The sequence below is a fragment of the Bubalus bubalis genome, chromosome 1, assembly GCF_019923935.1.
Source record: "Bubalus bubalis isolate 160015118507 breed Murrah chromosome 1, NDDB_SH_1, whole genome shotgun sequence".
NCBI classification, from domain to species: Eukaryota; Metazoa; Chordata; class Mammalia; order Artiodactyla; family Bovidae; genus Bubalus; species Bubalus bubalis.
The window spans coordinates 12,063,679-12,087,968 of record NC_059157.1 but is presented as its reverse complement, the minus strand read 5'-3'; the positions used below and the strand labels follow the sequence as shown (position 1 = coordinate 12,087,968).

Below are 24,290 nucleotides of genomic sequence, written 5' to 3'. Positions count from 1 at the left end.
TGCTGACATTTTCTTTGGCTAATGCAATGTGGCATGAGACACGTCCAATCTTCTCCTCCCTGTGCCGTCCAGCCTTCAGGGCAGAATACAGCTGCCCTCGCTGCTCTTACCCAGCACTTCTCTCTGATGGCGGCCACCCCACATGCTTGCCAAACAGGCCAGCTCAAAGCAATGTGTACACTGACTTAGCTGGCTGCTACAAGGACTACCAGTTACTTAATCCTTTATTGTCCACCTCCTCTGGTCCTTTTTTTTTTTTAAATGAGTTACAAAAGTAAAACAACTCAAGATCTATCACACTAGCTAAATTCTATTAAAAATATTTTATAGTACTTTTACCAAATTGAAAGAACTGTCTCCTAAAACAAAACAAAACACAACCACTATGTATAAATTAGATAACTAATGAGAACCTCCTGTACAGCACAGGGAACTCTACTCAATGCTCTGTGGTGACCTAAATGGGAAGGAAATCCAAACAAAGGGTTAGGATATATGTAAATATAGAGCTGATTCACTTTGCTGTACAGCAGAAACTGACACAACGTGGTAAGGCAACAACACTCCAATAAAAAATTCTTTAAAAAAAGAAAACAAGATCTCAAACTTCTTTTTCAATATGGGCTGCTGCTGCTGCTAAGTCGCTTCAGTTGTGTCCGACTCTGTGCGACCCCATAGATGGCAGCCCACCAGGCTCCCCCGTCCCTGGGATTCTCCAGGCAAGAACACTGGAGTGGGTTGCCATTTCCTTCTCCAATGCATGAAAGTGAAAAGTGAAAGTGAAGTTGCTCAGTCGTGTCCAACTCTTCGCAACCCCATGGACTGCAGCCTACCAGGCTCCTCTGTCCGTGGGATTTTCCAGGCAAGAGTACTGGAGTGGGGTGCCATTGCCGTCTCCACAATATGGGCTAAGCATAATCTAATAGGCCTGACATGCCATAGAATCCTTTCAAGAATTTCACACTAAGGGAAGTTTAGAAAACTTAGCATTTATGACAAAAAAATCCCAACAAACTGTGTTTGGGGATAGTAATTGATTTCTAAAATGCTTACACTTTAGATTACACTAAACATTGTTTTTATTATAATATAGCTGAGACATTCTGTAAAGCTGAATACTCCGTATCATATTCAACTAAAGAAATTCTACTGTAGATTTATCACGAACTCAAGTTCACTGACACCCTCAGGGACACAATATTGTTTTTAATTGATCAATCTCTTGGCAGACTTAAATATCAACAGCTGGCAAGTAAGAAAGCCTGCACTGCAGGTTCTTAAGTAATACACCCCATATGTTGCTTTGGCTGTATCCCATTAGGCCTCCCTTGATGCCAGACCAAAACATGATAAAATACAACATAAATAATTGAAAAATAAATGTGCTCTTCTTGCCTTGCAAGTGAAATCTAAATTAGTTGAAAACTCTGGATTACATAATATGACATGAGAAGATTCTATTTCAAACAGAAGAATTGTTTGGAAAAGTGAAGAGAGTTGACCCTTAAACAGTCAGAATCGCAGTCAGAATCCTTTGTAACTTTACAGTCATCTCTCTCCCGCATCTGCGGATTCCACCAACATTGGATCGAAGTATTGGACTACACATTGAGAAAACAGTGTACACAAGTGGATGCGGGTAGTTCAAACCCATGTGGTTCAAGGGTCAACTGTAATCATTTGACGCTCCAAATAGGAACACTGAGGACTCATCTTTAATTCTAAGTTACTAAGAAATTAAGCAGAATTTAGCTTAATTTATGGAAGGATTAATATTCTAACAGTCTGAGTATCTAATGTAACAAAAGGGACTAGTTGCTGGAAGTGTTCATCTCTGTTAGGGGTATTCCTGGAACTTGTTTTTAACGGGGAAATATACCAACGAACCCAGAAAGACCCGAAGAGAAAGGACTGAGACTCACCTCTGGCGCAAACGAAACAAAAGCCTACATTTACAGCAGATGAAGAGCCACTGCTCCGTGTGGAATGATTACTGCAGATGAGAACGCAGGAAGACACGAGGGTGCTGCCGGCGGCAATGCAAGCATCTACGGAGTGGTAGGCGACTGGGCACCGCAGACATCTCACCATGCGACCTATTGGAAGACGGTCAGGGAGGAACCTGGGTCACAAGGCATCTGCTGACACAAAGGGAGATCTTTGGGGACCCAGGATGATGCTGGTTATAGTAGAATGAAAATCTCCTCACTAGTTTGGCTCTGCCATTTCTATGCTGTATGGTCCCTAAATGTAGTGCCCATCTAGAGGTCACTCAAAAATCTGTGTCTGCTCCAGTGCTGGAGAAATGGTGGTTGCCAATATGGCACCTGTTGAAGGAATTTCCAGGGGTAATTTTGAACATACGGAATTTTCTTCTCATGGTCTGAATTAGAACCTAGAATCCACTTATCTTAGGGCTATCCTGGTGGTTCAGTGGTCAAGAATCCTCCTGCCAATGCAGGAGACATGGGTTTGATCCCTGGGTCGGGAAGATCCCCTGGAGAAGGAAATGGCAACCCACTCCAGTATTCTTGCCAGGATAACTCCATGGACAGAGGAGCCTGGTGGGCTACAGTCCCTGGGGTCACAGAGAGTCAGATACGACTGTTTTTTACTATCTTATTTTACTTATTTTATTTTACTATCTATTTACCACTTACTTTACTATCTACTGTGGCCCAGCTGCAATAGCTACAGATAAACAAAGGGAGGATGCCCAATATTCTTTATAATAACGTGCTTACTGTTTGCCATTGCACTTAAAACAACCCCAAATGCGGTCCCCTTCGTTAGCTTTGTTTTACCTTTACTTGCTTTGTGGATATCTTTCTCCATAGAGCAGGCAGAACAGCAGTGCTGGGGACAGCGGAAGCCTTTTGATTCAAAGATGGCAGTGGGGAACTTGCGGACACAGGCTTCATGGTAAAACTTCCCACAAGCGCTGACAGAGCAACGCTTCACATCCGCACCAGACACTTTACATGAAAAACATGGGTGCTGTCCTGCAAAATTGGTGAGGAACACAGTTTAAATAAAATCTGGATTAAACAGAAGCAGCTATTGATATTAGAGAGCTAACTCCTCCCTCCACAGATTCTACTACTATGTATAAGATTTTAATATACAAAAAGATTTTAATATACAAATAGTTAAAATATGACAATAAAACTTGCTAGAATAATTGACTTTCTACAATAATCGATCATCCATTTGAAGATACAGCACTAAAAGCAATTTAGATCCCCACTTCTCACTTTACACTAAAATAGAGTCCATAGAAAACCTAGAGCAGAATTTTTCAACACCTGAGAGTGGCAAGGTCTTCCCAGCTGAGAATAAAGAAATAACCAGTGAAGACAGATGTCATCAGATAATCACAATTTCCATTTGTAGATCAGACATAAAATAAAAACTCATGATCCTAATAAAAACAGAAAGTTATGGCTAGATGTCTTATTAAAACTGCAGAAAATCAAGGACAAAGAGAAAATATTAAAATCACCTTCAGAGAAACAAGACTGAAAGCTGATGGAAAGAGAAAGCTGGAAGCCAGGGGATGCTATCACTAAGGGCTGAAAGAAAACTGTTAGCAAGCCAGAATTCTGCGCCAGTGAATGCACTCTGCAAGAAGGGGGTGAAGTCAATAGGTACTGGGGAGAACTAACAAAACTGAAACTCGGTTCTTTGAAAAAGAGCTGATATCCCTGGCAACAACTAATAAAAAAATGGAGAAAAAGCAGCAATATTAAGAATATCAGAAATGCAAAATGATGCATCATTACAAATCCTACAAATGTTTAAACAAATAGGAGGATGTGCCATTGCACTTAAAACAACCCCAAACGCTGTCTTCGTGCAATGGCACACCACTACATTTTTGCATAAATTTGAAAATTTGGATGAATAGATTCCTAGAAAAACAGAACTTATTAACACTGGCACAAAAATAAATAGAAAATATGATAGTTCTATAAACTATTTAGGAAACTGAAACTACAATTAGAAACCAATACAGAAACTTTGAAGCTCAGATGGCTCCACTGGTCAATCTGCCAAACATTTTGAGACAGAAACAATTAGAATGGGGAAGAAAAAAACCCACAAAAACCAGGAACAAGTGAAAAACAAACAGATGTAGAAAAATAAATGCAACAAGGATGACAAAGGATTATGTTTTGTTATATCAAGAGTTCATATGTGATATTATTACTTATATGTAGAATCTAAAAATCAAATGAATGAATATAACAACACAGTTTCGCAGAAACAGAACAAACTAATGGTTACCGTGGGAAGAGGAATGGTGAAAAGGGGCAAGATAAGCGTAGGTGATTAAAAGCTACAAACTACTATGTATAATAAAATAGGTAAGATGCAAGGATATATTGTACAGCACAGGAAATATAGCTAATAATTTATAACTTTAAAAGAAGTATACTCTATGAAAATATTGAATCATTCTGGTTTACACCTGAAACTAATATAAATCAACTATGCTGTAACCAATCAATCGGGCTTCCCAGATGGCACTAGTGGTAAGGAACCTGCCTGCCAGTGCAGGAGACATAAGAGACTCGGGTTTGATCCCTGGGTCAGGAAGATCCCCTGGAGGAGGAAATGGCAACCCACACCAGTATTCTTGCCTGGAGAATCCCAAGGACAGAGAAGCCTGGGGGGCTCAGTCCATAGGGTCACAAAGAGTCGACACAACTGAAGCAACTTAGCATCCATGTATTAGCCAATCATCAATCAATACAAAATAAAGAAGAATCATGGGGAAAATATATGTAACATATATAAGCAAAGATCACAAGACTTATGAGCTTCCCTGGTGGCTCGGCAGTAAAGAATTCACCTGCAATGCAGGAGACATGGGGTTCAACCCTTCCATCAGGAAGATCCCCTGGAGAAGGAAATGGCACACCACTCCAGTATTCTTGCCTGGGAAATCCCATGGACAGAGGAGCCTAGTGGGCTACGGTCCATGGGGTCACGAGAGTCTGACGTGACTTAGCAACTGAACCACTATAAAGAACTATAAATCAATGTAGAAATGGCCTAATATAAAAGTGGGCAAAGGGTATGAACAGGCAATTTACAGAAAGCAAAAAAGACAGACAGCCAATAAACATATGCCAAAATGCTCAACTTTACTAGTAATCAGATAAATGCTAATTAAAACCACAAGTAACATTGGAAAAATTCATCAAATAGGAAAAAAATGTACAGTTTGATAGTGCTGGCTGTGATCAGGGTGTGGTGAAATGGCACTCATGCACTGCTGCTGGGAGTTAAGCTGGAAAGAACTAGCTCAGAAGGCAGCAGAGCAGTGTCCATTCTGAAACGCGATATCCACTTTCTGTGGCCTAGACATTCTACTTGCTGTCTGCGTTAGAGAAGGCTTGTACATGTAGAAGATGTTGGCTGAAGTACTGTTTGTAACTGCAAACAACCGAAAGCTGTCATTATCTGCCTTTTAAAATCAGGATTGGCGTTTTCATTTTGTGTCTATGTGACATATGGAAATTCTAAGTGGCTATTTATTTGGATTCATCTTTTGGGAAGTGTTCAAGTCTTTTGCTCATTTTTCTTATGATGCTATAAAAATTCTGAAGGAAAAAAATGTACAAGGAATAGTTTTTTGTTTTGATTTTTTACAGAAAGTTAGATGTGGTTTTGGAAGCAGCTAACCATTACAATTTGACTAAGTCATAAAGATCCTTTAAAATCAGTACTTATAACTGTGATGTTCAAATATTTGTTGTCGTTTTTAACTGGCTTTGTTGCAGAAATAAAATACAGCAGTGTTAAATTGGGTGAATTACAAAAATTCTTCAAAATTAGTACTTACAAACAATGATGTTCAAATTTTTTTTTAAATTGTTTTTATTACAGAAATAAAGAACAGTAGGGTTTTTTTTGGTTGCTGTTGTCCCATTGCATATATATGATTTCAAATTATATTTTAACATATGGATAGATAAAAAAGAAATACTATTGTTTTTAAAATAACTTTTATAAATGTAAAAAATTAAAAGAAAATTATTTTAAAGTTTAAAAAGGTTTGGCTTTACCTAATGCATAAACTGCTCCATGTAAAAATGAAATAGGCTTTCATAATGATCAAAGTAAGTCTAATATAAATAATGAAAATTGTTGTAACGAGCAGTGCCATTACACTAACAGAGCTGAGCTATAAATCCCTGTAAGACTCAGGCGTAGGGCTCTAGCATGGGGATGATTCCACTGCTCTCCCTCCTCACTAGGGCATGGGAAAGTCACTCAGTCATGTCCGACTCTTTGCGACCCCATGGACTATACAGTCCATGGAATTCTCTGGGCCAGAATACTGGAGGGGGTAGCCTTTCCCTTCTCCAGGGGATCTTCCCAACTCAGGAATCAAATCTAGGTCTCCCACTTTGCAGGCAGATTCTTTACCAGCTGAGCTACAAGGGAAGCCCAAGAATATTGGAGTAGCCTATCCCTTCTCCAGGGGATTTTCTTGACCCAGGAATCAAATTGGGTCTCCTGCATTGCAGGTGGATTCTTTACCAACTAAGCTACCAGGGAAGCCCCAGTAGGACATGGTCTTCCTAAAAATATAGTCTTCTTAGAATAAGAAAGTAACAAGTAAAACTGCCTGTTACACATTTTATTCAAAAGGGCCAATGAAAATGTTTTCTATTCAGAAGTCACATTTGTCTTAAACAATAGAAAGTGGAAGTATAAGAACTATCAGGCATGTATCCTGTGATGCTTTTTACATGTAATGTGTTTGTTTATCTTTTGATAAACAAATAAAAAAACTTCCTAAATTAAAGAATCTGAGTTTATATTCCTAATATGTTGGCAGTGTACCACATTGGTATCCAACTGATTTTCATGTGATAAAAAAATGTATCAAAAGCAATTTAAAAAACAGTTACTCTTGCATTTCCTGAATTACTAATGATGTTTGTAATGAAAATGAACATTTTCTCATGTCTTACTGGCCATTTGTGTTATTTCTTTGGAGAAATGTCTGCTCAATTTTGATTTGGATTATTTATTTATTTCTGGTGTTTTCACCTATGAGTTTTATACATTTAGCTCTTATGTTCTGGTCTTTGATCACTTTGAATTTATATATATATATATATATATATATATATATATATATGGCATAGGGTAAGGGTTCAAGTTCAATGAATGTGGATCCAATTTTCCCAGCACCATTTATTGAAAACACTATTGACCAGTGTTTGCACCCTTGTTAAAAAATCATTTGACCATATATGTGAGTTTATTTCTGGGCTCCCTAATCTATTTCATTGGTTTATGTCTTTATGCCAGTACTACACTGTTTTAACTACTGTAGCTTTGTAGTAAATTCTGAAATCAAGAAGTATGAGTCCTCTAACTTTGTTTTACTTAAATTGTTTTTAAAGCAAATTTCCTTCTTAAATTTTCTAGCAGATGTGTACCAAATTAGATTACATCTAACATTTGTTAGCAGATTTCTGCTGGATTCTAGAGCTAGAAGAGAAGCCCTAAGAGTGTTTTAATACTGAGATACATGGTCCTTCCCATCAGTAATTTAAACTACAGGCTGAAAATTTGAAAGCTTAATTTAAACTACAGGCACATCAATGACTCAGTGACAGGGTCTCAGAAAAGGGGCATGGTAGGGAAGGTGGGGAACCAAGAGTACGTGCTTGTTGTGTGTTTACACATTCAGAACTCATTCTGAAGGCCAAATAAAACAATGTGTAGATAATCTGACTCTGAGGCTGTCAGCTGGCAAACTGTCCAAAAGTTTTTCTGCAGAGTCTAAATGTGATCAATAAAATGATACCTTACATAGGGAAAAATATAAGTTATTTCTTTAAAACACCTTCTGTGGCTTAGTTTTTGCCTGTGTATATAAGTAAGGGTGTGTGGGTGTGGTCAGGATATATGATACATGATCCCCGTCTACTGGGTCAAGGTGGCAGAAGGCAGTGGGAAAGAGCAAGGACTCTGGGGTCAAGCTCTGCCTCCTGGGCCGGAACCCCAGCTTCACCATGTACGTCTGTGACTCTGGGCAAGGCTGGGAACCAAACGCTCTAAACCTCAGTTTCACACTCTGTAAAATGGACATAATAATAGTAGTGATCTCATAATGTAATGAGGATCAAACAAGATAAGAAGATAAAATGCCGAGTATTAAGAGCAGCTGGCATTTAGGAAGTGTTTGGTTAAAAACAAAGTTACTGTTCTAATGGAATTTGGAATATACAAAAGATTTTTGGAGGCATACAAGTAAAAAAGTATAAAATAAATATCTATGAGAATCCAAATAAAGGGGGGAAAGAGTAGGAAAATAATAAAGTATCAATGGTAAGGTCAGCATATCATAAATACTTGACATCCAACTGGCTCATAGTTCCTCACAGCAAAACCGAGATAAAGCCCACAAAAACATACAAACAGGTTCCTAGAAGCACTACCAGGCCATCTCACAACCAGGTGACTTTTCACTTACATTATTGGTAACATCCTGCTTTCCATGACTTTACCTAGAAGCGAGGCTATGACACAGAAGAAATAAAAACTTATCTATTTCTTTCTCTCTATATAAATTATTTTGATTGGTGGAAGCCTACATATGGGGTAAAAGAAATAAATGGTGACACCCACCCCCAAACCAATTTCTGGCCCCTCCATCTTTCCACTAAAAATACAGCTCCCCATGGTTACAGTTTGTGATGTAACCATCACAGTCAGAGATTGATGTAACCTCTGTACAGTCAGAGGAGACAGAGGCTCTGCATACCCCCACCCGCTGCCCGTATCTACCAGAATAGGGATGCTCACCAGTTTTACACTCGACACAGACGAACTTTCCATCAGGGGGTGATGACAAGCCCAGGCACTCCAGGTGGAAGTGTTTGCAGCACTCTCCCTCACAGGGAATCAGAGAATCACCAGAGCTTTCACAGATCTGTAACAAGGCAAAAAACCAGCAGTTCTCAAGCTGTACCAGGCATCGGGACCACTAGAGGGCCTGTGAAGACAAGCTTGCTGGGTCCACGGTTTCTGATTCAGTGGGTCTGGGTTGGGCCTGAGAATTTCCAGTAAGTATCCTGATGGTGCTTGTGCGGCTAGCCCTTCGCCCTCACTTTGAGAACCACTGAACTAGCAAACTCTTCCCTGCACCCAATATGTATAAAGTTTAAAAGTTATACTCGATCTTTGATGAGTCCTTCTTTGGAATCCACAGACTTCAACTTTGCTTCACAGCACAAAGCAGTATTTTTCAGAAAGGGGCCCACTCCAGTATTCTTGCCTGGAGAATCCCATGGACAGGGGAGCCTGGTGGGCTATAGTCTACAAGGTGGCAAAAGAGTCAGACATGACTTAGCAACTAAACAACAACATCCCAGTGAGGACCCGCAGTTTCATGTGAATAGTAAGTATTCCAACTCTGAAAGGGAAGAAAAGAGCCAGAAGTGGCTTTGAGGTCTGTAGCTTTAAAGTAATATTCCAAGTCAGAAAGATACTATCCTCTCTGGGACTTCCCTGGTTGTCCAGGAGCTAAGACTCCTTGCTCCCCATGCAGGGGGCCTAGATTCGATCCCTGATTAGGGAACTAGATCCCACATACAGTAAGGAAGACCCAAAGAAGCCAAATAAAGGAATACAATTTTTTTTTTTTTAAAGAAATATACCATCCTCTCTGACAGGATGGAGGCATTCTACTGGCAGGACATCACGGCAACTGTTTCAAGCTGCAGGACAGGTCCCTTGCCTACCTGACACACAGTGTCCTTCCTGCTCATTCCAGTGCCTCTTCGCGACAAACTTGAATCCACGGACTGCACATCAGAAACGTCTGCCTCTGCAGTAGCTGAAGGGCTATCGACTTGCTTTCCAAAGCCTGCCTGCGTGGAAAACAGAACAGGCTTTTAAGAAAAACAAAAATCTCCTCAAAATTAGGTGCTGTGAAAATCCTAGTAAGCCTTGCTCAAATAAACCTTCCCACAACCTCTTCTTTCTAAAACCCCTGGATACCAGATGTCTGCTGTTTTGACAGAAACTGTTAAAATGAAAAAAAAAAAAAAAGAAAACAAACAAACAAACTACGCTTCTGTTATGTAAAACCACAGTCCCCAACCTTTTTGGCACCAGGGACAGGTTTCATGGAAGACAACTTTTCCATGGACTGGGGGTGTGGGGCGGGGGGGGGTTGGTTTCAGGATGATTCAAGTGCATTACATGTGTTGTGCATTTGATTTCTCTTATTACTACATCAGCTCCACCTCGGGTCATCAGGCCTTAGATCCCGGAGGTTGGAGACCTCTGATGTAAGAGATCAGCAAAGTTAAGAGACTCCTGTTACGAAATAACCAAAATGGTTTCTTTACTACCCATATTTTTTTCCCCCCAATTCCCCATTCTCACCAAAAAAAAAGAGCCAGGCAAAGCATTACTTGGTTACTTGGTTTGGCAAAGCAAGACGGCATTGCGCCCAGGCTCTGGGACATACTTACCTGCAGGTCACTCAGCCCTCTGGAATCGGAGTCAGACGTGTCTCTGTACGTGGAACCAGCCATTTCTACGTCGGTTGAGGCGCGGCTCCTTTTCTTTAGAGGTTTACAGGAATCTGAAATCTCGCTGGCACCTTAATACAACACACCGAAATTAATCCTAAAATAGTGCTTAACATTTGTTGTTTTAATTTTTTCTTGTGGGAGAATATTTTCTTTCCCCAAACTCATCTGTAGTGTGAGAAGAAAAAAAAAAAAAAAAAAAAAGGCATAGCTCTCTTTGTAACACTGAAGTCATGAGTCAAAACTTCATAAGCTTCTGACCTTCCTGATGGTGAGTGATGTAATTTACAACCGCTCTTTGAAAACATTTAATTCCGAGCTCCTGCACTAAAGCTATTTTCCGGCACAGAGCCCAAGTTCCAACCTAAACACCAACTCGGTGAGAACTGCAGGACAGCGGATCGATTTGGAGCAATGCAAAGAGCAGTTCAATTTGGCGGGGCAGGGGGAGGGAAGACATAAAACCCAACACACTGTGCAGCTTACAAATACGGTTGCAGAGACACCTCCTTCTTGTTTTTTATTAGGGATGTGACAAATCTTTGATTTGTATTCGATTCGTACACGGATAGTGCCATTTTCCCCCGAATTTTGCATTTCAGATGATTATTGCCCCCCACCCCAGATAAATCCTGGATGTTCACAGTTGTTTGTCTGAGACTTCCTCGGTGAAGGGCAGTTACTGTGACCACTGCAAGTGCTGCAGCACCGCGACATACGTCATGCCATCTAGGCGACACAGTGCTGAGGGCTGTAAACAGACAATCAATGTTCAAGTGCAGCCAAACCACGAACAGCTGGATGAGAGGCCTCTGTGTGGAATTGGTGCGGGAAGGAATAAGTATGGGGAAAAAAAAAAAAAAGGCAGAGAATAGTGTGGAATTTTTTTTTTTTTTTTAAAACTGTGTGTAATACAAATCCGGCCAAAACAATAGTGCAAAAAGTTACAAAGCAACAATCTCTCAGGCTAATGCAGTATAGGCTATACAGAAACAGCCACGATGGAACGTGTGGATCAGCCACGGTGGATACCAAAGGAATCAAGGAGACGCTTAATATTTCAACCCACAGTTTTGTGTTTGGGACATCTTTTTTTTCCCCCAAAATTTCCATACAACAGACAGACATCTTAGATCAGCCCAGCAAGCTATGGTGGAGGTGTGCAGTCCAGAAGAGACCCAGGAGGAACAGGTCTCCCGAGGGCCGTGACGATCCGCAAAGGCTGGGCGGGGAGCAGTACTTGGTGTGTGGCCACGGTCTGTGGTGGAGGATGTGGACCTCGTGAGACTGCTCAGGTTAACCGGAACCTCGTCATCACATCCCATCCTACAAGGTTTTCAACTGAGGGTTTCCTTACATCTATAAAGTGAGGGTGCCTGCCCGTGTTAACGCTGATTTAAAAAAAAACCACAAGTACACAAATCTATCTCCTTCACTGTTGGTGTATGGACCCAGAACACCACCACAACATTATTTCCTTGGCCTAAAAGATCACTGGATTAACAAGGAGTTTTAACAGAGGAACAGGAGTGCTGTACTGAGAGGCTTTCGGAGGGAAACACAGGTACCGCCATTTCCGATGAGTTTCTGAAAATGCTAGAAAAAGGACAGACTGCCCACAGGCAGCCACCACGCTGTTCTCCATGATAACGGCACTAATGTTAAAAAAAATAAGAGCTTTTAATGATTGTAATGTATACAGTTTGGGCTGTTTGGCAAAACCCTGCGATGTGCATTAATGATGCTTTATTTAAAAACGTAAAACTGAAAAAAACAAAAAACAAAAAAACACCCCAAAAACAGTCCATGTTGAAATTGATCAGTGTAAGTTAAACGATGGTTTTTTTAGGCTGGACCCATGATTTAAGCTGTACCCATCCAGCTCAGACCAAAAAAAAAAAAAAATCATTTGAATGTTAAAGCAATTGTTCAGAGTCTTGAAGAAGAAACCAGGCAGGAAAACGCCAATAGTGATGATTGGCAAAATCAAAATCGAAAACAAAGAAACTGTTTTATCGAGCCGCCGACAAAGAAATCTTGCATGGAGACTACAAGTCTGGAGTTTCTGGGATGAAATTGTACAGGAATCTCAGTCCACAGTTTCCTCAATCGCTGCGGAGACGGAGCTGTCACTGAATCTGACAGAGCCCTGCACGCCCCGGTCCGCCGACCCTGTGGAATGGTGGAAACACAACGCAATCAGGCCTCCTAATCTCGCAGCGATCGCGATGTCTTTTCTTGGAGCTCCGCCAAGCAGTGTTCCCTCCGAGAGGCTGTTCAGTTCTGCTGAGGATCTCCACGGAGACCATCGCTGCAGACTTCTCCCCGAGAATGCAGAGAGGCTGGTGTTTTTTTTTTTTTAATAATGCAATTTGCCCAGAGTAAACTACAGGCATTAAATACAGTCTGATCTCACCAAAAACGCACGAATCAATGCTATGGAGTTTGTACTGCAGTCAAATTGCACACAGAAAGTACAGACTTAAGTTTAAGGTTTCTTAAACTTTGTGCATATCTCAAATAGATTCTGCATAAGATCAGCAAATAATGGCCATAAGTAGGCTATGAATCATTTTAATTTACAAAAAAAAAGATTTTACAGCACTGTAAAAAATAAACGTGGCAAGTTTTTTTTTTTTTTTCAATCAGGTGGTCTCGTCTGATTTGTCATAGTCCAGGTTTGCCAACTATTGACATAGCTACTATTCGGTATTCAGTCGAATACCAAAAAAAGTGGATTCGTCACATCCCTAGTTTATAAACCAGTGAAACCCCAGAATCTTAAGGAGAAAAGTTGGAAACAGGTATTAAGCCTACGTGGTGTTCTCCAATTTACCAAAACGAACAAGACTTTTCACATGGAGGCACAGAGTAAGATCAACTCTAAGAGACACACACGCAGGCAGGCGCGCGCGCACGCACACACACACAAACACAGGGGAATGCTTCAGTTTCACACAAATCATTGACTGAAGAGCGACAACAATGATTTACAGAGACACACAAAAATACATGAAGTACGAAGAATTCTTTAAAATTGGTTTTAATTGAGGAAAATGCAGAGCAACATTATAAATAACTCACCTTTTTGTAATCCAGTCTTCACTGTAGCCTGAGGAACTGTTTCAACCTGTTTTGGACAGAAAAATACAGCATGAGTAGGGAATTTTTCTTTCCTTCTGCTAAATTAACAGAGTGGGGGGAAAAAATAATATGGCCATCAATTTACGTCATGATGAGCAATGAATGCATCTGAAATCTGGCATTGGTCCTGTTTTCTGGGTAAAGCTGTCTCAGGGTCAGGGAGGGTTTCAGTCCGAGCTGCCTGTGCCGGGCGCCAAGGGACAACACTCAGCCACATGCACTCGGGCAGCCCTCTCCCACTGCTTCCTCGGTGCCTGAAGACAACCCAGATGCTTTCCTCCGCATCTGGGAGGCAGGACAGGAGTTGTTAGTACAAGCAGCCCCAGGGTTGCTGTAAGCTCCACCCGCCCCAAAGAGGTTTAGGGTAATTTTTTACTTACTATGATACTCCTCTTTTACTTACTATGATAGGCTCCTCTGTCCATGGGATTTTCCAGGCAATAGTACTGGAGTGGATTGCCATTTCCTTCTCCAGGGGATCTTCCCAACCCAGGACTCAAACCTGGGTCTCCCGCATTGCAGACAGAGGCTTTACTGTCTGAGCCACCAGGGAAGTCCCACTGTGATACTCAGGTTAATGCAACTCACAACCACTTTAAAGACCCTCCGCACCTGCACTGACATCTAAGTTGCTGGGGATCAGGACTCTCTCTTGTAGAGAGTGCTAAGGGGCTCCATACAGCTGGAAGCTCAATTCTTGTGCTGCTAGTACAAACTTAAATTTGCGATATTGTAAAAGCGCTTTCTTGAGTGTCTTATGAACAGTGTCTTGATCCTACATTAGGACAGCAAGATCAGAAGTTACTCTGCCAAAGGATATGTAAAACGCGTGGTAACTGGAGGGCTGAACCGTTGGAATTGAAGGAACGATGCTCTTTGGAGGAGTTCCTGCTTAAGCTACAAACTGAATTTTAGTTTTCTTTGAGATGTGGTGAAATGTGCATGTTGCAACACAGTTTGTAAATATTTAAGGATTATTCTAAGCTTTTTAAAAAAAATTTTTATTTTTTATTTTTTACAACAGGTAGAAAAAAGCATACAACAGAAGAGCTTTTACAAGATACAATTGGAGATACAAATATAAAATCTTCTAAATAATCACTGGTACTGTTCTGCTACTAACTAAACACAGTGGCATTAACAATCTGTCCCATTTTTTGGTGCTCATTCTCCTTATTAATTTTAGTCTGGCTGGTCACAGACTGAACTGGAGAACCAGCTGGCAAAGTCACAACTTCATTTTGGTAAGGAATACTGTAGACCTGCAAGAGCTTAGAAAGATTTATTGGAATATAATTTCCTAAGTATGAAAGCTAATGATGATAAAAGAACATCAGATTAGTATACTATTTAAATTTGTGTTAAACTATTTCTAAAAAAATTGTTTTACATGCTTGCTGATACCATGACGCACCCACAAAATCACCTCAAGTTTGGAAGTTTAAAATTCTGAAGGAAATCATTTAAATAGAAAACTCCACATTCTTCTAAATGTATTTGAGTGGTTTTAAAAATAGAAAGCTTATTGGAACTAATACTATTCACAATTCTTTTTGTTTAATAGCAGCTGTCTGGTCTGTAAAAATGAATATCTTTTTAAACAATGAAGAGAAATTCTGACTGTGAGCTTAAGTTAAAGGAGTAATGGTTTCTAAAAATTTCTTTGAAAATGTAACTTAGTATGCCTATTACTACAATGATTACACTGGCTGAATACCCTTCAGTCAACGTGCCCCTCCCTTTTTAAATAGTGTGTATCTGATAACCCAATAACAGGTGAGTGTCATTCTACTGGGAAAACAACATTCCAAAAAAATCTGTGATATCAGCAGAAAAACCAGATCATCTATGATTATGTTTCTTAAATAAAACTCTTACGGTTAAGTTAATTTGACTTGTTTAAAAAATAAAATTAACACATACTAGCAGCTTAGGTCAAAAATTAAAATTTAAAAAAAAAAGGGGAGGGGGGGGGACTCAGAGATGGTTCCAAATAAAAATCATGAAAACATGAAATCATTTTGCTCATAACAGAAAATTCAAAATAAATGAGAGGAATTTTTAAAAGTCTTGGACTACTGGTTTCCCATCTCCTGAAGCCTGACTGTTTTCTGTGAAAATGCTTGAAGCAGAATCACAGGGATGCTGTCTTAGAACTGGGTACTGGAATTCATCAGGGCAGAAGCATGAGATAGTCCAGAAGGGAAATCCAGTGTTGGGGAGGTCTCGCCTTCTTTTAAGGTACCAACATAAGCCACAACATTTACAAATACAAGGCTTTAACTCTCTACAGGTAGGAAGCCAACCTGCTCCTTTTTGATCTTCTTCTTTGGCACAACCTCAGTGGATTTCTCCGATTCAGAACGAGTTCTAATTGATCTTCTCTGCTGCTTCTTTTCTACTGAGCCTAAAAGATAATTTAAACAAGCAAATAAAAACTCACTCGAGGATGCCTTGACATTTAAATAATTAAGATCTGACCAAATTCCCTGCTTTTCTCATCCATTACCTTTGGTCTTGTAATTACAAATCATTAAAAACTATTAAAACACTTGGGAGTACACAAAAAATTGTAGATTAAATTGTAAAGGCTGATAAGTTGAGACTAGGATTCATGAAAGACCCTAAACTATACAAATAAAGAGGAATTAAGTTTTTAAAAATTATATAGTCAAACTAAAATAGAGTAGCCCCTGCTCACGACAACTAGAGAAAGCCCAGGTGCAGCAATGAAGACCCAGCTCAGCCAAAAATAAAAATAAATAAAATTTAGATACAATAAAAATACTAAAAATGGGAATTCCCTAGTGGTCCAATGGTTAGGACTCCATGCTTCCACTGCAGGGGACACGGGTTGGATCCCTGGTCAGGGAGCTAAGATCACGCATGACATGTGGCACAGCCAAAAAAAAAAAAACCCAACAAAACCCCAAAAATGAAAAAAAAAAAAAAAACAAACCAAAAACACCCTAAACAATGAAAAAGTATTCTGTTTATGTTCTAAGGGATAAGAAGTGAGCATCTCTGGATTTGGAAAATAGCATAGAGATCTTGTATAAATGCAAATATGATTCCTCAAACCACAGAAAAGGAGCAGTGCCACACATTCTAGGTAGCGCCTAAATTTACTGAGAAGAAGCCTGAAAATTCTCCATGAGTAGTTAACACCAACTGAGATGATGATGATGCAATCAGTTTCTGAAAGGAGACCAGGTCTCTTTTCTGACTTTTCAACCACAGAAGTTTTTTCACAAGGAGCAAAATGGTCATTTAAGGAGGCAAAATATGCGTATCAGCTACAGCTGGCAACCAAATTTAACCCAAGGTCAAAGCTTTAGACCGCTCATCTCTAAAGTAAGGTCACAAAAGTCATTTACAATCTAATTACATATGTCTGCCTAAGGAAGAAACTGAACTTTTTCTCGATATAAAGAATAATAACTGGACTTTCCATGGTGGCTCAGTGGTAAAGAATCCACCTGCCAGTGCAGGAGACAGGGTTTGATCCCTGATCTGGGAAGATCCCACATGCTTCGGGGCAAGTAAGTCCCTGCGCCACAACTAAGCCTGTGCTCTAGAGCCTGGGAACCTCAACTACGTGCCCTCGAGTCCATATGCCCTCGAGCCCGTGCCCCGCAACAAGAGAAGCCACCGCAACAGGAAGCTGGTGCGCCGCAAGTAGAGAACAGCCTCTGCTCTCTACAACTAGAGAAGAGCTGCGCAGCAATGAAGCCCCAGCACAGCCAACAAATAAAATTATTTTTTAAAAAATAATTACAACCTTCCACAGCTTAAAAAAATAAAAAAAAGCAAAGAAGAAAATTCACAGGAGAACTTAAATGGAAAGGACAACATGAAGATAAAATGTTCAGTAGCTGAGGGGAAGAAAACACCAAGCTCCATTAAAAGTCAAAGTTTAATATTGAAGATCAATCTAGTATTCTATGCAGAATTTACTTTCTCCCTAGTTCGGAGAAAAATGGATGTTTACTGATCCTCCTAGTGTAAGTATCATGCTGACATTCAGACAAATTACCACCCGTTCAGTGTAAAGAAAGATGACAAAACCTGGACCTAACTACAAAGCGCTGAGGCCAACCGTCTGGCGGCATCTAAGAAGGTAACAAAAGCGTTCAACTATGGCTAATTAATGCAGGATCTTCTAAGTCCATTATTCATTGCTTCAACATTGTAATTTCACTTTTTATACAGGATTCTGAAACGACACAAGTTGCAAGTTTGGTTCTGGACTTGGCTACTCTCCTTCTTGAATGCAGCCTCCTCTCCCAACTCGTTGCCGGATGAAGGCTTCCTATTTACTCCGCCCCACCACAAATACGCCACCATCTCGCCCCATCCTGCAGGCCTGTCACTTTTTTTTTTAAAAGAAAAGTAGCCCAAGTTCTTTCCTGAATAATGTTTGTTTTGATTTAACTTTTGTAAGAAGAATTTTAACTCAAAATTTCCCTTACAAAAACATTTATCTCTTAGTGTCCCTCAATTACAGGTTTCCCTGAATTATTATTGATCTAAGATTACGACCTCAGGTCTCAAGACTTTAATCCTTCTGGACAATTATTTGGTCATTTCTTAGATTCCAAAAAAATTTCAAAAGAACAGTGAAGGAAGTCCAAAAGGGAGAGGATATATGTATATGTATAGCTGGTTCACTCTGCTATACAGTAGAAAATAACATAACACCATTTTAAAGCAACTATACTCCAAAAAAATTAAAAAAAAAAAAAAAGAAACAAAAAACCCAAAGTGAAACATACTCCTTTCTTCTAAGATTTCAAATGATCAAGTTTAGTTGATATCTAACTCTTTTCTTGACAGCTGTATGCAGCAGTAATACTGTTATATAAACCAAACCAACCAGACACTCAATTTAAGTTACAAGTCAGTCTTTGCCTACTCCAAAGGCACAATCTTACTGAATATAGGCATTTCTCCTTTGAGTTACACTAATGTATCTTGGTTTTCAATTCAAGCTATTTGTTAATCAGAGAAGATTCTAATAAGAGAGTTAGGCCCGAGACCCTCAGCTACCGATATCTAGCACACCTAAGGGAAATGGAAAAAGCGTGGGCATCCACCAATTTGAGTTCCACAGGGGATAAAGGAGGAAATATAAGTGTGTATTAATACTTCTGGAAAAACTAAAGCTGTTATTTTCACATAGAGAGATCATCAAATGATGCATCTAAGTCAGATATGTATAGATTTTATAACTATGCTCTTTTCATCATAGAATCCTATTATTTAAATTCCTATAGGAAAAATAACTATCACTGTTACTATCAATAAAGCTCTTTGGTCCCTAAACCATTCTCTATTGAGATAATTGCCTTTATAATTTGATTTTTTAAAAATATAACTTGATTCTGATAATGAAGGTTTCCTAGGAACACAGTTGCCATGTGATCATTCAGCAGAACCAAGACCTCAAATGGGTCTATGTACGCTATACTCATACCCACCTGCAGAACCAGATGTTGCTTCAGGAGATGACATATTCTGAGTTGCCTTTTCATTCCTCTGGTTTGGTGTAGAAATTATAAGTCTGTCTTGTCCCCTGACACTTATTTCTGTTTTGTTACCAATTCCCTTCAAAATAAGGCAAATTAAAAAAAAAACAAACAAACAGGTGATTACCAGACAAACGGCATTGCTGGCTTATAAAGATGGCCTAAGACCATCATAATGTGCTTGGATTTTATATGGTTTTTGATTGCAGTTACTTTATTATCCTTGCCATTATCAGAACAATTTTATTAAGTCATCAGGTTGTATTCTAAAATGTATGATGAGATTATTGGGGGGAAAAAAAAACTATTTGTTAAGCCCAGATGACGAATATCACTTAAAAAAAAACCTGTAGTACCTATTCTTCTGTCAAAACCAAAACATTTTCTGGTCTGAATGGTCTCTTCCTTTACCCACATCGCAGTAAGAGAACTGTAGGCATTTTTATGTGGTAAAGTACTCTACTACATGGATAAAAATGCCAATGTGTCTTTGAAAGACAAGACTCTCCTTAGATCACAGAAGTATGACCAAACTGTGCACCCAATAAACAATTTGGAGCAGACAGAAGTCCAATTTCAGTTCTGTCTCATTTTAGGTATTTTTTAATGCAGTGAAATAAGAGAGTGATTAATAAATATAATATATGTATTTTTATAGCCTTCATTTTTAAAAGGTCAGTTTTACCTCAAATTTCATTTAAATAGCACTCTTTGGAGGGGGGTGACCAAGTTTGACTTGTGCATCCCAAAGCAGATAAAAACCAGCTCCAAGAATGAAGCCAATTCACATTCAAAAACCACGCAAAGGATTTATTTGCTAGTCAAAGCTGTTCACAGAACCAAATGGGGACTATAACTTAAGTTTTTCCATGGAGCTTCACCTTAGTGAAATTAGTTGACTCTGTAGGCAGAAACAGATTAACAGAGGACATTTACACCTGGGGAAAATTTATCACTGATGAGGCGCCCCTATATTTATTTATTTTAATGAGCATGTGACACTGTTAAGAAATAACCACAGAATTCTTCAAAACTTGTACACATCCATGCATGTGAGCTCAGTTGCTAAGTCGTGTTCGACTCTTTTGCAACCCCATGGACTGCAGCCCACCACGCTCCTCTGTCCGTGGGATTTTCCAGGCAAGAATACTGGAGTGGGGTGCCATTGCCTTCTCCAGGGGGTCTTCTCAACCCAGGGATTAAACATGCATCTCCTGCATTGGCAGGCGGTTCACTACTGAGCCACGAGGGAACTCCACACAACCATGAGAAGCCACTAAATTGAATACACAAGCCCACGGTTATGGGGTGGGCTGGGAGGGTAGTGAAGAGGTATATTAAAAATGACAAATGTTATAAAAGTTTTAAAGCCTTAAACTCTAAGTGCCCTGAGTGGAGGCCCAGGGCGGGCTGAGGAAGGCATTTTGTCTGAAGAGGCTGAATTCATGCCCCTACCCAGGCTATCACCATGGTTCATTGTGACAGGACACACACAGCTCTGATATTTCCCTAAAATGCATGAGCACCCCAAGCCAACGTGAGCCGAACAAAATTGCTGGTGCCACCAAATGGATCAGCAGGTACAATGCTTACAATGGTTAATTCAGATAAATGACAGAGATGATTTAATCAGAAACATACTTTGCAACTAAAAAAAAAAAAGCTAACCACACAAACTAGAAATGGGCAAAGTGCCCAGTTTTTTCCCATAATTTTAGGGAGCTGAGCTCAATTTTGGCTGCACAGCTCAAGATTAATCTAGTACAGATGGGGATATTACAAAAGAGGGGGGGAAAAGAAGGAAAACAAAGCCTTTTTGCCTATGTCCTTTTTGCCCCCATCTTAAACATAGTAAACTGACTGTACATTTCAAGTGTGGTGAATACAAAGGGTATTTAGATGATGACCTTGTGTTATCTGGGTTGTTTTTTTTTTAAATGCCAACACTGACTACTTACTAGACACCTGGGTTCCCCTAGAAAACCCATGAGAAAAGGAGATACCTTCGTCGAATAAACAAACTGATCGATAAATTTCCCATCTCCTGTAGCATTCTGCAGAGCAAACACTTGTTCAATTTTCACCACGGGAGACATGTTACACTTCTGCAAGTCCAGGCTCCCTTTGTGCATGGTGATGGACGCTGGTAGGGATTTCCTCGCTGCCGCCGTTTTCCAGGCCACCTTCACGGGAGGGGGCTCATCCTCGTCCACGCCCGTGTGCCGCCGCTGGCTGTGTCTCCGCATTTCAGTACCTGAGGGCGAGGAGGCTGCCTCCCCGGCGTTGGTCTGTTCTGGCTGCACATTGAGCACCGACCTCGGTCTTCGGGGCTTTTTTACTTCAGCTTTGGAGACAACGTTCTTTTTTGCTTGGGATAAAGTCTCCTCGGGCTGTTTATCAATATAGATGAAAGTGTACTGTTCTATCCTCTCCTCCCGGGTCATGGTCAGCGCTTTCTCGGCGTGGGCAATGCCGATGTCCCACTGGGCACGTTCTCTCTGAGGCCGCGGTTTCCGAATCTGGAAAGAAAGATGCAGGCATTAGGGAACACACTTTATTCTAACTGGGCTTCCCTGGTGGCGGAGTTGGTAAAGAATCTGCCTGTAATGCAGGGGAGCCAGGTTTGATCCCTAGGTCGGGAAGGTCCCCTGGAGGCGGGCATGACAACCCACTCCAGTATTCTCGCCTGGAGAATCCCATGGACCTAGGATCCTGGTGGGCTACAGTCCATGGAGTCGCAAAGAGTCAGACACGACCGAGCGACTAACACTTTATTCCAACAGGGACATTGAAACCCATGCGTATTTCCCATGTGGTCTTATAGTCTTTCCAGGTGTGCATACACACCTTCAGGGTCTTCAGGCAAATAAAGGAAATGTTCTGAGCCTGTAATTCTGATGGATCCGTGCTACTACCGAGGACACGCAGGTCCACTCTCTCTGATGGTAAACCCTTCCCTGTCGCCCACTCTGCTGGACGAGTCCCTCCAAGGAGTTGTCCTCTTCACATCACAGTCATAAAAAGCTAGCAATGATGATGGCGGAGAGAAGGAAGGTGACAGAAATGATTGCTTTCAGTGGCCTAGGAAACACAAACATTAAAAACGTCACCCTCAAGCTCAGGGGTGCTGCACAGACCACAACAGAGCTAAGGGAGGGGCAGAGAACCAGTGTTTGGAGCTATGCGGCTGGCTTGTGCCAGGATGCAAACAGGGTGCAGAGAAAGGAGAGCCCCGAGGAATGCGTGACAGTCGACAAGACACGAGAAGACAGGAACGTATGAGGGGAAAAATAAACCTGAATCACAGTTTCCACAGTCCTGATCAGACGACTGGATTGGCAAGACAGATAAGAAAATTTTGAATAAAGGTATGTGAATGACCAAAACAAGTAGGAATTAGCCAGGGAGCTTAGACTGAGGGAGCCAGAAATTAGCTAATGGAACCATCAGACAGTATAGTATGTGTCAAACAATGACATTTAAATTTGTAACATGTTACAGAATGTTTAATAAAAGTCATCAAAATCCTCTGAAATAATATTAGCTTACTGTGAAAACAGAACACATTTCTGAATCACCAGAGGCCCACACTAAATTAGTTGAGTTAAAAAAACTCAACCAGACACATTATCAAGAATACAGGTCCAAATTCTAATACGTCCACCACCACATCATCTTTGGTTCCATCACTAATGTGACCTTGGCTGAACCAACTACTCAAGGTTTTTGTGCCTCAATCTCTTCATCCGTAGAAATAGGAATAATAGTATCTACACCTCATTGACATTGTAATGAAGATTAAATGGATTAACACATAAATAAAATGCTTAAAAAAGTGCCCGTCTCAGTGTAAATACTAAATATTTTTAAAACTTTACTTTCATACAACAATTTTGCTAAACAAGCATAAAGGGGAATTAGGGCAGGATGCTGAAATTAAATGAAAAGAATAGAAATCTCTGACAATATACACATTTCACTAGCATCTATTAGACTTTATGCATTTGAATTCAAAATAGAAGCCAAAATTGTATTAAGCAGAAAAAGTTTTTGAGAGGACTGTGATGTTGTTTATATGTAAAATTTGACACAGTGATAATAAATTATTAAAATTGAACTTAGAGGACTAAAATAAATCATTCTAATTGCCTGAATTCAAGTATGAAAAGCTCTACTAAATTATTAAGTCCTTTAAAATCCGTATTCAGTTGACCATGCTTCTATGTCATCAGTCACCTTCTGCTTTTCAGAGTGATTGCTGGCTTGTCTGGTCGCTTCAGCCAGTAGTTCCTCATACTGTTTGTGGCCTTTATACTCTCGGACCCGCTTCTCATGAACCCACGCCCTCTCTGGCTGGTTGCTAAAAAACTGGACGTGATACTCCCGGGCACCTGCAAGCAAAAATTCTTGTTAGCCATTTCACGGCATAAGCAGCCACATATATTTGCCAAAAATGTGAACCTAAGCTGGGTTCCCCGGTTTACTCTGATTAAAACTTGTAATTTTTGGATCATCCAAAGATGCAATCCAACATCTACCAATGACACAACTAATAGCTACTATAAAAATCACCTCAAACGATTAAAATTAGTACAGTGAGTTTTAAGAAGAAAAATATATTACACATATTCTGCTCATTATCAGATTTGTTACCTTGGTTACACGATATATTTTCACAGGCCTCAAACCTTTTTACAAACAAATCTGGGTATAAATAATTTTTCCTTCAAAAAAGGCATATTTTCTTGGACTTTTAAAAGCTAAGAGCTGATCAAACTGCTTTTCTCTTGACATAAAAGTGTGGCTGAAACTCCAGTACTTAACTACCTGATACGAAGAACTGACTCCTTGGAAAAGACCCTGATGCTGGGAAAGACTGAAGGCAGGAGGAAAAGGGGATGACAGAGGATGAGATGATTGGATGGCATCACTGACTCGATGGACATGAGTTTGAGCAAGCTCTGGGAGTTGGTGATGGATAGGGAGGCCTGGCGTGCTGTAGTCCATGGGGTCGCAAAGAGTCAGACACGACTGAGTGACTGAACTG

At 40.2% G+C, this 24,290-nt stretch overlaps 1 protein-coding gene across 11 annotated transcripts in view; it reads right to left on the bottom strand.

Annotated features, from left to right (window-relative positions):
- NSD3 (nuclear receptor binding SET domain protein 3) overlaps positions 1-24,290 on the bottom strand; it is a 103,974-nt gene that overhangs the window by 24,920 nt on the left and 54,764 nt on the right. For 10 of the 11 annotated variants that reach the window (XM_044931671.2, XM_025278407.3, XM_025278432.3 and 7 more), the window contains 10 exons: positions 23,480-23,634; positions 21,247-21,762; positions 19,196-19,322; positions 16,022-16,122; positions 13,656-13,701; positions 10,512-10,642; positions 9,774-9,902; positions 8,836-8,962; positions 2,805-3,002; positions 1,923-2,096 (listed from right to left, as the gene is read on the bottom strand). In XM_044931671.2, coding sequence (XP_044787606.1) covers positions 1,923-2,096; positions 2,805-3,002; positions 8,836-8,962; positions 9,774-9,902; positions 10,512-10,642; positions 13,656-13,701; positions 16,022-16,122; positions 19,196-19,322; positions 21,247-21,762; positions 23,480-23,634 — 1,704 coding nt within the window. Of the gene's footprint in view, positions 1-1,922; positions 2,097-2,804; positions 3,003-8,835; positions 8,963-9,773; positions 9,903-10,511; positions 10,643-11,443; positions 12,744-13,655; positions 13,702-16,021; positions 16,123-19,195; positions 19,323-21,246; positions 21,763-23,479; positions 23,635-24,290 lie in introns of those variants that run through there. The other variant, XM_006070611.4, reaches the window with a different exon arrangement.